Source organism: Vicugna pacos, chromosome 18, assembly GCF_048564905.1.
Source record: "Vicugna pacos chromosome 18, VicPac4, whole genome shotgun sequence".
NCBI classification, from domain to species: domain Eukaryota; kingdom Metazoa; phylum Chordata; class Mammalia; order Artiodactyla; family Camelidae; genus Vicugna; species Vicugna pacos.
In genome coordinates, this window is record NC_133004.1 from 42,366,805 (window position 1) to 42,379,571 (window position 12,767).

At 44.9% G+C, this 12,767-nt stretch overlaps 1 protein-coding gene and 1 non-coding gene across 8 annotated transcripts in view; both read right to left on the minus strand.

The window, feature by feature from the left end:
* The window catches only part of TRRAP (transformation/transcription domain associated protein), a 96,847-nt gene extending 84,551 nt beyond the window's left edge, over window positions 1–12,296 (minus strand). For 6 of the 7 annotated variants that reach the window (XM_072943316.1, XM_072943312.1, XM_072943315.1 and 3 more), the window contains exons 1-7: window positions 12,154–12,296; window positions 9,822–9,983; window positions 9,354–9,403; window positions 4,636–4,746; window positions 3,519–3,623; window positions 2,448–2,531; window positions 1,048–1,104 (exon numbers count right to left, since the gene is read on the minus strand). In XM_072943316.1, coding sequence (XP_072799417.1) covers window positions 1,048–1,104; window positions 2,448–2,531; window positions 3,519–3,623; window positions 4,636–4,746; window positions 9,354–9,403; window positions 9,822–9,921 — 507 coding nt within the window. In that variant the 5' untranslated portion in view covers window positions 9,922–9,983; window positions 12,154–12,296. Of the gene's footprint in view, window positions 1–1,047; window positions 1,105–2,447; window positions 2,532–3,518; window positions 3,624–4,635; window positions 4,747–9,353; window positions 9,404–9,821; window positions 9,984–11,675; window positions 11,818–12,153 lie in introns of those variants that run through there. The other variant, XM_072943311.1, reaches the window with a different exon arrangement.
* Window positions 9,490–9,693, minus strand: LOC140687194 (small nucleolar RNA ZL1). Its single transcript, XR_012061376.1, has one exon. It is a non-coding gene; the product is annotated as a small nucleolar RNA ZL1 (small nucleolar RNA).
* Window positions 12,297–12,767: the final 471 nt, after the last annotated feature.

Genomic DNA, 12,767 nt, shown 5'->3' on the forward strand with positions numbered 1-12,767 from the left:
CTAGGAGCTGGCCCCCAGTGAACTCACTTTCCAAACAGTCTCCTAAATAGAGATCAAATATTAAACAGAAGTGAAGTACAGAAGACATTTTTGAAAGTCAGGACCTTGCTGTCATCCTTGGTTCTCAATGGGATTTGGGCTTCAGGTGAAGAAAGATGACTTCTGATGAAAAGTAGCTCTAAGACTGATCGAAATGGTAGCTGACACAACAGTGACGATAATTCAGAACGCATTTTAAGTTCTATACCCTATCAGCAGGTTAAAATCCTTAAAGACCAAAAAGTCAATTTTAACATTGAAAAATGTTAGTTTTTTAAAAAAATTTAAGCTTAAAAAATCTTTAAAATAGAAATTCTGACCTATAAGCAGATTTATGCAATGATTTTTACCAAAGCATTATTTGTGACAATAATGAACTGAAAGTGGTTGGAAAACCAGCAACAGGGAGATGGTCAAGGTACATGCATGACAGAAAACTACAGGTCACTAAGAACCACGACCTCCAGAAAAAGGATCTCGGAGGATGTTCAAAACTCTAACAGTGATTCCTTCCGATACATGAGAGCAGGACAGGCAGGGGTCTTTCCGCTTCCACTCCATACACTGTCATATTGGTAGCACTGCTTGGAAACGGTTCTTTCAATATAGGAAAAAATTTTAATGATACAGAAAAAATGCTGAAAGTAGTCATCATTGCCTCCAAAGGCTTCAAGACTGTGAGCGCCACCATCGTCACAGAGCACAAAATGAAGCCCAGAACATCAATGGAGATGGCTGCTTACAAATGAGAGAATAATTACGGATTTTTTTTTTTTTGAAAATTTCTACAATAAGGATATACTGCTTTTATGTCAAAATACAGTATTTAATCTAAACAGTGAAACCAAAAGAACCCCTTTTTTAAGTGGCTAATATATCAACGTATATTTTTATCACCACTTAACATTCTCCATTCTAAAATTAGCATCCCTCCAGTCACTCCTTCAACCCTTTGGGATGAGAAATAAATATAAATAATAAATCCAGATAATATTAAAAACAGCATACCACTACTTTCGGAAGCTCCTTGTAAATCTGTTTCACAAAATCCAAAAAATGATGAATCTAAAAAAAGACAGTGTAAGTAAGATATTTATAAACAGAAAATGTTTACAATAAATAAGAAAAATGCTAATAGTCTTCCTATATAAGAACTCATAAAACAAGTAAAAAAAAAGTCAGACTCAAGATACAAATAAGCAATGAATGTGAACAAACAGACCAAAGAACCCACAAAAGACTGATAAACAGAAAACAAGCCTTCTAATTTAGGAAGAGCAAAGGAATGAAAATTATAATGAATGCCACTTTTTGCCTTTCAAAAAGTAAGCCCACACCATGCTGGAGGGAGGGCCACAACAGGGAGCCGCCCACTTGCTGAGGGAAGCTTAAACTGCAGAAGCCTTTCTGGAAACCAAGGTAACAATATTCACCAGAAGCACTAAAACATTACCACCTTTGATCTGGTAATTCTGTCTGCAAACCCAGTCTACAAAATAATTGGAACTGTAAACAGATATTTAGTTATGGTCATAAAACAAATATTTTGGAATATCTTAAATATCCAAAAATATGAGATAATATCATATATCCATTAAAAAGTAACTATACAAAATCCTTTTCATGAAGTATTTTAGGAAAATGCTTACGTGTAATGTGAAGGGAAACAATCAGGATATAAAGTCACCCACAGCAGTACTGCGATTATGTAGAAAAACATACATATGCACAAGGTGGGGAAAAGGAAAGGAAGTCACCAAGACACTAAATACGGTTTTTAGGGTGGAAGGAATACTATTTTGTCTTTAGGCTTTTAATTCCCAATAATCTACGCTAGGCATTTGCCAAGGGTATCACCAGAGAAGACATTATCTTAATTATGGCTAACACAGACTGCCTTACTCTGAAGATTCAGATGCCAATCCCTGTGCTAGTAACTTTAACTTTTATATTTAATTCTCCAAGCAATCTCTGAGGACATACTGTGACTGCCGCCATTTTACAGAAGAACCTCAAAAGGCTCGGAGATTACCCAGTGTCACACAGCTACCGAACTGCACACTGAGAGGCAAGCCCAGCTCGGACGTCAGAACCCACCTCTTGACCCTCGTGTAGCAGCGATGGAGCCCTGCGGCATCTCAAACTTTAAACACCAGAACACCCAAACAGCCCTGCCACTTCGGCCAGTGAACACATTTCAACTACTGAACAGATTCAGCAAAATATTCATATACACTTTCAGGAAAATAGTCACTGTTTAACTGATAAAGGATTTCCCCTAACTTTGGTTGTATCCTCCATGACTGAAAGCAACATGTGCTGTGTCACCTCTAACAAAGTAAAATAATTCACAGAGCAGAAGGGACTGGTTGGCACACTTTAAAAGTGCTATCAGGATAAACACTTACTTCTTGCGTGATGGGTGGCCTGAATTGTTTGTGTAGTTCAATAATTATTCGTAGACAAATAAGAACGTTTTCTTCATTTTCTGTCTAAAAAAAAAGCATTTAAGAGTTATATTTCTGAAACCTTATTTTAATCTAAACATTAAAGACTATTTTCTAAGCATTTTCTGCATACACACCCTCCATCAACCAACTTAGATTTGATCTGTTGAAAATTCACAAACCCACAGAACACAGCTGTCCCAGACAGGAAGGACCAGCTGAAGGGCATCCCACCAGTAGGTTCTGTGAGAGTAACACTCTGACACACGAGTAACACATTTCTGGCAAGTCACACCATGAACTAACGTTTTAATGGCCCAACAGACACTTTTCATTGCTTGAAAATATTGCCAAAGGACAATGACTGAGCACCCACCACGCACTGGGCCCGGTGCTGATGCTTTACAGATGCTGTCTGAGTTGGGGCCCCATCCACACATTTCCTGCGAGGAAGCTAAGGCTCAGGGTAGGTAAGCAATGTGGCTGATGTAACAGAGCTAATAAAACAGAGCCAAGGTCTGAACCCGCCTCTGTCCCCTTCTAAAGCTCTTCTTCCCACGGAGTCCAGAAACATGACTGAATTCTAAACTAAGAACTGAAAATCAAGACTGAGAACTAAGAAATCAAGATTAAGAACAGTAAGGAAACCAATTGAAAGGTTAGCTTAACAGGTACCAGATGGACTGACCCCAAGAATCTGAGCAACCCTTCATGACTGTGTGTCTACTGTGCCCGACACACAAACGCACAGAGCCAGTGAACTCTGTGCTCTGTCGACCGCCACCAGACACACTTTCAAAGGTTCCCACTGTGTCTGGTCACTTTCCCAGTGACTCAAAAAACATGATGTTCATTTAACCTTTCTTAGTAATTGGTCAGCAAAATGGGAGAAAATGGACATCAAGAAAATTTTTACTCATGGGAGCCAGAACTTCAGTGAGAGGGTAATGGCTGTATAACCCTGGATTTTACAGTAAGAAAATCATTCAAAGTTTTAAATGTGGCTAAATAACAAGAATTCTCAAAAGTTACCTCCAGAAAGCGAAACATCACAGACAAAACATTTTTCGTATGAGGACGAAGATGTTCATTCGTTGGTATTCTATGAATTATTTCAAGAACTAGCTTTCGCAGTTGCTGTTGAAGAGAAATAAAAATGTTAATATCAAGTCCTTCCAAGAGTTCCAAGGTAATTCTTTCCCATTCCACAAGCGTCACACAGCTACGCCCAGCACTGGTGACCACCCGACTACATGATGGAGCCCATTTTAGAAACAGCCTTGTAAATTATTTAAATGTAATCCAAAGCACGTACTACAAACCAATACTTTCATTATTTCTACAACTGTGCACCGAACCAAGTAAGCCAAACTGTCCCTCTTTCACCCCTTATCTTTGTCCAGCAGACGGGTAACAATGTGTGCGTGGGGGATGGATTTAAGATAAAAGAGCAAAATACAAAGTGAACTTTGTAATCTCAGTTTAGCTCCTGTGACGTTCTCTCCAAGTACCTTGGGCCTAAGGACTAATCACATCCCAAGCTGTGCTGAGCTTTCATGATTCTGTCTATGAGGCTGAGAACTAAAAATAGGTAGACCTTGAACTGGTACCACAAAAAAATGCTTTACTTTGCAATTAACTCTCATTGGTACTTGGTAATTTTTAAAGTTATTTTTAAGAGATCAGTGCTGAAAATATTTCTAGGAAAAAAATATGATGGGAGTGTTTAAAATGATCAAGGTGAGGAGGAGGTGCAAAGAGTGGACAGGGGACACAGATAAAACAAAGTGGACCAGAGTTATAAGAACTGAGCACAGTAAGATTAGAGCTGGGCAACAGGTATGGGAGGGGCACTAAACCATCGCCCCCCTCGTGCACAGATGCGGATGTGACTAACACACAGAGCTCGGGTGTGTCACGGGTCCGCAAATGTGAACAGTTCCAACTACAAAAGAGATGGTCACATAGAAATAAAACCAAGAAATTTAACTGAGGTAGTAACGGCCTTGGACAAAGTTATCCTTATCTGACAAAACCTCTTTCATTTTTAAGGGGAACCATACATGTTCTGAGTTGCTTTAATTCCCAAGTGCTTTGCAATCCTACAGCAGGACACCTTGTTTCTCACTGACATTTTTGAACGGATTACCTGGGCTGGTTTCTCCTGAAGGAACTGAACTTCTCCATCTTGAAGAAATGTAAGAAATCGAGGGATGATATGCTCCAGGAATGTGGAATACTGAGGAGATGACGTTACATTCTAATTATGCAAAAAGAAAAGAAAACCCCATTAAGGTCTGCATACATATTTTCATTTCAAATTCACATATTATAATAACCTCAAAAAAAATTCTAGCAGAGCCAACATTTTTAATACTTTTAGATGCTTTAGTGATAACATAGTTTTAAATAAATTAGGATGGTTGTTGTTTCTGAAATCCAATTCTAGAGAACTAAATGTTAAAATTTACTGGTAAACTTAGAAATACTGACGCTGTGGAACGTGTTCAACTTGGAGCCTGTTGTGGTTGGCTCTGCCACGCTCTACAGAGACCTCTGAAAAGTCATCTGGCTTCTAGACTTGAGTTTCTTCATCTGGAAAATGAAGAGCCTAAACAAACTGGTACCTTTTCCAATCTAAAAATCTAGTTTACTCGTTAGGTTGATAGGAATTAGATTATAATCTAACCTCATCAACTGCTTCTCCCAGCACTGACTTTAAAAGAACAGGAAATGAAACTGTAGCCAGAAGATCGTACAATAAAATGGCTACAGGGCAGTTTCAGGAATTCACTTGGGAAGTGCAAACCTGGGAGGGACAGTTACTTAACCTCTGTTCCTCAATGTCCCCATCTGTTAAGGCACGATATTTTTTCCTGCCTTGTGTAATCACGTGAAGCTTGCAGCACCGTCCCCGGTAAAGGCTGAGTAACTGCGGCCTGTTGTTCACAGAGCCCCCAGGGGCTGCACACACACTGTGCTGCTTCTCCCTCGCTCAGTGCCCACCATGACCCTAAGGTAAGTATTTTGTCCATTTCACAGATTAAAAAGAGAGGCTCAGAGAGGTTAAAACACCTCTTGATTATCAGCCAGAAAGTTTTGAGAGTGAATTCAACTTAAGTGTATCTAACACCCAAGTTCTTTTCCCCTTGTAAGGCCTCACTTACTCCTTCAACAAACACGTACTGAGCTCCCACCATGTGCTCATTGGGGATAAAATGATGAATAAAGTAGATACAATTCCTGCCCTCAGAGATAGGGGAGGCAGTAGTGTGACAGGGGAAGACAGATATCAAGAAAAGAACTGATAATACAGAATTATGACAAATAAGCGCTGGCAGCTAAGGGAACATAACAATGGGACATAACACTACTGGATGGAACCAATGGCAGAAACCACCTTCCTGAAGAAGTGCTGGGGACACTAAAACCTTTAAAAGGCCAGTAGGAGTGGACCACACAAGAGAGTGGGAAAGGTTCTAAGAGTACACGCAAAGGCACAAAATTATGAGAAAGTATGAGTGTAAAAGGCACATGTTGAACTTTTTTTGGTTTAACTTGGTAGGGATGGGAGTATAAGAGGAACGAATTAAAACTTTTACTATCATGAATCTGAGAAGACAATGAGATGAGGAATCTGGGTAGCTAAGTGCATATAGAGCTCCAGACCCTGATGTGGGGTGCAGATAGATATGGGGTGGTCTATTACATGAGGCGCCAACCAAGAAAGAAACAGACAAAAAGCAGGAAAGAGTGTGGTGCCACAGGAGCAAAGAAAGAACCACAATTCTCGGACAGCACACCTGAGTACCAGTCTTCCTGGCAATCCAGCGATCAGTCCTAGGGGCTGTTCCCAGAGCACATGGTGCGGGGGGGCACCCCTGGAGCTGTGCAGCATCTCAACAACCTCTCCCCAAGTGGACTGTGAGCCACTGGGGACAGGAACTGCGTCTGTCACCTTCCATCCCCAAAGCGTAAGACTTCTTACCAAACACGCACATTCAAGGATTCAAGGAAAAGAGGGGTAAGAGTCATGCTGGAACATCATCAAGGTTACTGCGAAATCAAGCTCGGCTGCACAGAAGCCCACACCACCTGCCGATTCCACAGCCTTCAAGCATCTGAGTTTCAAGTTTCTCCCATAAAAAAAGAGTCATTCAACAAACTGCCCAGTTATTCTGCAGTATTTCAACTCAGCCCCCAGCTTTTAGATCCATATGAATTTTCACATGATTTCTCACTGGAACGTTTCTTTATTTTCTGTCCTGAGAGGTGAGCCATAGATAACTACTCAGCCTGGAATCTTCTCCCTAAGTGGTTAATGAAACGAATTTTTAAGATTCCTGAAACCATTGGGAATTCTTTTTTAAATTTCACTCACTTCGTTTAAACACTTTTTTCTGGGTAGTAGTAGTGGGAGTAATTTATAATTACCTACAGATGGTTATTCTGGCATTTAATTCTTTGAAGGACTTAGTTATCTGAATCTCATTTAAGGTAAATGTCTATCAAACAGATTTCAAAAGTCACTATTTAGAAAAGCCCCAAGTATATTACTTTACTAACGTTTCATTCTGCTAATTTCATCAATGCACCTGAGACCAAAGCCAGGAACCAGCTTGCTAACTGCCCGACACTGACCAGGAGAGAAAGGGGTGAGCCCTTTAAGGCACAGAGCCGCATGCCCACACGCAGAGGCCTGGCATGTGCTGTTCCCGCAGGTTCACAGGCAGCTTCCACAGTTCCAGCCTCTCAAATAAACCTTTGAGGGCTGTGGTTCTCTCCCATCAGTTCTTCCAATAAAACACAGAATGCAGGCCTTTCCTGTTCTACCTCCCACCTCTTTTTATAGTGTTTCTTTTTTTTTTTTTTAACAGTTTGCATTAACAGCTTGGATGGAAGAGAAAACTCTTTAACTCAGTCTCTAAATATCTCAGGATTTTTTTTCCAGCTTAGTTCAAGGCAATGAGTCCTTGTAATCATCTGTTTAAAACAAAACAAAAGTCCCCCTACCAAACAAAACTACCAACTATTTCTACAGATAGGATATTTGATTCAATTGCACTAACATTTAGTTAATGTTTATGAATTCAAACGACCATGACAGAGGCTAGGAAACAATTTATCTATTGTTCTTAATCTCATTACCTCTGTGAGAAAGGTTTTATCATTCCCAAGTTAAAAACAAGAAAAGTGACTTTCTCTTCGGCCTATGAGACTAACTGGCACCAGACTGATCATAAAGTTGGACAAACTGTGGGAGAACACTTTTCAGGTGCTAGATGAGAGGCGGTGTGGAACAGTCACGATCTCCAGAAGAGGGGGAATTCACAAGCTGCACCCCACGACCACGCTGGCTCTCTGCCAGGTTCACCTTCCCGACTGGGGCTCAGCCAGCTGGAGCCCAGTGAAAGCAGGACTGTCCTGCTGAGCTGAGGAGTAAACACCAGAGTTGGCAGTAGCTGAAGTGGCTGGAATTTGCAGGGCAAAGCCCCGGAGAAAAAGGAACTATAGAATGGGGTGGGGATGGTCCCCTATGAGTCCCTGACTGTGGACAGGGCTGCACTTACACGTAAGGTAAGGTAAGACTAACTGCGGCTTACCAGGGAGTGGTGACTTTAGGACTGCAAGACGAAGAGAGGTTTCAGAGGTCTAGTAACGTTAGAGGACACTGCACCCTCACCACAGTGCAAAGATCTTAACCTCGAAAACACCTCGGATGTTTGGCTGGGGAAGTACCGTGCCCTGGAGTAGGGCCTAACTTAGACCTGTCCCAACAAAGCCTAAAATCAACATCTGATGAGACCCACAGGGAGATGTGGTTTGGAGGCTGAATCCTACCAAGTTAGAGGGACTTGGAAACTCCTTGGGCATCCCAAAGATCCTCCCTACCACAGCATAAAGCCAAGCCTACACAAGTGCACTGAGATCAGCCAGCAGCCAAATTGCTGACTGCAGTAAAAATATCAATAATCTTCCAAGGGAGACAACAGATTCGAGGGCATTTTACACGCAGTGCTTGATATACAATCAAAAAACTACTAGACGTGCAAGGGATCAAGATAATGTCACCTATAGTCAAGAGAAATCAACCCTTATAGAACCCAAATGTTGTACTTAGCAAAGACTTCAAAGCAGTTATTATAAATATGTTCAAAGAATAAAAGGAAAACATGGTCTCAATAAATGAAGACAGGGAATCCCTGCAGAGAAGTTAAATCTAAAGAAGAACCAAATGGAAATTCTAAAACTGAAAGTACCATATAACTAGATAACTAAATTTTTAAAGTACAAAAATACAAATAAACTGAAATATTAACATCCCAGCAGACTGGAGATGACAGAAAAAGTCAGTGAATCTGAAGATCAAAGAACAAAGAGAAAAAAGACTGACCGAAGAAAAATGAACAGAATCTGCGGGACCTATGAGTAAATATAAAATTACAGACTATTGGGCCCAGAAGAGAGAAACTGATCAAGGTCAGAGAGGTTACAAGCAAGAGAGCCAAAACTGACAGCCAGCTCTCATTCCACAGTAACATAACATCTACTTCCTGAACATAACAAATCTGCAACGTAAGTTTGAGTGTATCTTGAAAGCATATGCCTAAAATAGCTACCATATTTTAAAATGAAAAAAAGTCAAATAAGCAAAAGCAACACTCAATACTGGGGTGCACTGTCACTAGTGTGAAGAAGCTGGACAACACTGTAGAAATTCTCAAACTTCAATTTTCAAATACAAGTTACACTTTAAAAGATAATTCTTTTTAAGTTACTAGTAAAAAGACTGACAGGGAAGCAACAGGAAAAAGCATGTATGAATATTTATCTCAAAATGAAAAGCATAAAATATAAAGGTCATACCTCAAAATTTTCACTGACTTCTTGCATCATTTTTAACTTTGTTTCATCAGCTGTAAATGGCAAAGCAAATAAACCATCAGGTAATTCAAATCACGTTAAGGCTGTTTCTAAAATCACTGGATTTAATAATTTAAGAGAAGCAATCAGATCTTATCAGTTTGACTGTCATGGTCCAAAGCAAGGCACATAACTAGTTCCCTAGAACCAGTCACACTCATTCGTACTCCCAGCCACGCGTGTGCATGCACAGACAAGGATACGGATACACACACACACACCCCCTCACACATGCGTGCCTCTTTGGGGCTCCAGCCAGTAATGCTCATCACTTTGCTTCTCCACAAAGCAGAGGAAGAGGAAATGAGCATAAAAGTCAATGTTACTCCTCATCTCAGTGTGCACATCATTTGAACTGAGATGAAGGAGTCACATCAATGCATTTCCTAATTATGAAAAGGATCAACTCACGTGTATTTACATCCGTGAGAGCGGCCACAAACTGAAGGTATTTTTTCATCAGAGTGGTTTGGTCCACCACTGTGGCCCCTTGTGTTGCAACAAATGCCATTTTTCTTTTGAGCTAGTTTTGCTTCTCAAGAGAAAAGGATCATGCCCATGAGTTCACCCAGCCTACAAAAAGAAGCAAATGATTAGAGAACTTAAGGGTACAAGCTCACAATCTCTGGAAAATTCTGACTAAATGCCTGAGTTATTCTAAACACTTCTGCATTAATTCAGAGAAAATAAACGCTATTTCCTTTGCTTTTTTGAAAATAAAAGTTACTGTAGTCCATTCTTTCTATTAACTTCTAAATATGATTTTTACACAGAGATGCTGTTCTTTCCTGTCCATCTTTCCCTAAGCCAGGGGCCGGCAAACCCTCTTTAAAGAGCCAGATAGTAAAATATTTCAGGCTTTGTGGTCTCTGTCACAATTACTGAGCTCTGCACTAACCACAAAACAGCCACAGACAACCTGTACCTAAACCAGCATAGCAGTAACCCACCAATCTTTACTTACGGACCCTGAAATTTGAATTTCATTTGAATTGCTTCGTGAAACACTGTTGTTCTCTTGATGTTTTTTCCCCAACCATTAAAAAGTGTAAAAACTATTCTTAGTTCATGCGCTGTGTGAAAACAGCCATCAGGCTGGATTTGGTCTGCTGACTGTGGCAGGACCACCTCCGCCTTCCATGACTGGTTCTCAAACTCCACTGTGTACTAAAATCACCAGGTGCCAAAGGTGATGTCCAAGCACCACCCACAGACTGTGGCTCAGTGAGGAGCCAGGAAGCTGTAAATTTTGTTTGCACCTGGCACACAGTAGGAACTCCAAAAATGCTCCCTGAATGAATTAATAAATGCTTCAAAAAGCACCTCAGTGAACTGCAAACAGGTTTGGTGATGACCACACTGAGAACTGTAGCTCCAGGCTGAAAAACAAGAGACTTGCTTTCTATTCTAAGAACGTGGTAAGTGTCTAGAGAACCGGGTGAAATTGCTTTTACCTACTTGCCCCGCCTCCCCCTCGTATATAACTGCCTCATTTCACTCTGCACTAAGGGGCAGTTTCACGACTTGATTTTTTTCTTCTTCAAACACACCAATAACTCTCCTGCAGGCCTTTCAACGGCCCTGCCTACCGGATACACTCCACTTCTGCCCCAAGTGATGGGGACACCCTGACGCCAGAGCCCCTTCCGGCCACTCTCTCGAGACACCAAAAGCACTTCTCCGATGCAGAGAGGACGCCCGCCCGCAGCCCTGGCTCGGCCAGCCCGCTCGGGAGCCCCGCTCCGCCGGCTCAGGGCAGGCAAAGTCACTAAGGAAACCGAGGGGAGGGCTTCTGTCAGCCCTGCTGATGAGCCGACTACGGGCTCCTCTTTCACCTCCGAACACCGCAGGCCCCGCATCCCCATCCCCGAAAACACAAGACTCAGGGTCACGGCCTCGCACTGCCTAAGAAACTTCGGGTCGTGCCCAAACTTTTTAAAGGCCAAGAAGGAGCCTTTTTCACTGAAGGCGTCAACTCTCCCACTTCCAGAGGCCTCGACAGACTGGGCCTGGAGGGTCTTGGGGGAGGCGGGGCTGAGGGGAAACATCCCGTCCCGCCTGCGTGCTGAAGAGCAGCTCCAAGACCCCCGAGGCCGAAGGTCCAGGCCTGGCTTCGGTCCTGCCCCGCGTCCCGGCCCTGGTGGGAAGCCCGGAGCCGACGCCGCGCCCGCTCCCGACAAACGGCCCCGCCGCCCCGCCCCGCCGCGCCGAGCCCAGCCTGAGGCGGCGCCGCCGGGCCGGAGGGGGCGCTGTCGCCGCCGCTACCTTCTCTCTTCGCGCCCTGCCAGGCGAGCCAGGTGCCTGCGTGGAGGCCAAGAGGTGTCAGGCCAGCCGGGAGCGCCTCCGGGGGGATGGCTCCCCGACCCCACGGTCTATTTCCCCGGCCTCAAACGGCCCTCGGCTTCCCTCCTTTTGTCACCGTCGCCGGAGACCCAGCGCCCGCCTCCCGGGCCGAGCTACGGCGGGCGCCGAGGGCCAATTCCCGCGCCGCTGGCCCTCCGCCTCCCGGCGCTCCCCCGCCCGGCCAGGCAGCGGCGGCGGTCTCAGGGCCGCCGTCGGCCCCCGCCGCCCGGACTGGGCCCCGGTTGAGCAGGGGACCCCGGGGCGCCCGGAGCCTCCCTCCGTTGCTCCGCGGAGCCGCCGCGCCGCAGAGGCCTCCCCGTGCCCGGGCCCCATCCGTCACAGCCGCCGCACGCGCTTCCCGGGGCCGTTCCGCCGTCCTCCCGCGCCTGTCCGTGCTTACCCTGACTGTCCGCTTGGCGGCCGGACTCTTGCAGCCCCGGCCGGCGACCCCCAGCTCAGCTCTCGCCGCCGCCGCCGCTGCCGCCGCCGCGGCGCGCAGTCCCGCCTCCGCTTAAAGCGGCCGCGCCGGCCGCGGGAGGACTAGGCCCCGGCGCGCCGCCCCTAAGTGGGTGCGGCCTGGGCGGGCGGCGGGAGCGGGGAAGGGCGTCACGCCCGGGTGGGCCTGCCCGGCCCTTTAAACCTCCGTCCGCGTGGGCGGGGCCGCGGGCGGGGAGGAGGGGGAAGGCAGGTACGCAGGCTTTGGTTGGACTCTATCTTTCTACCCGAAGTCTCCTCGCAGGAGCCAGGAGGGTGGGAGGGACGCTTGAGGGCTGCTGCGGGGCAGTGAGCACTCGAGAGGCTTCTTTAGCAGCTGGCCGTCGGGCCTGGTAAGAGCCCACCCCTGAACTGAACGTGGCAGGCAAGTCGGGGTTTTCTCCCCGACTCCGGTCCTGGGGTCTTTCTTAGCCCAGGGAGGGAGAGGAGGTAAGGAGGGTCTTTAGAAAGGCGAAGGCTGCAGACAGACGGAGAGCCTGTAAGCAAAGGAAAGCCCTAGTGTTCTGGCCTGGAGGTGGC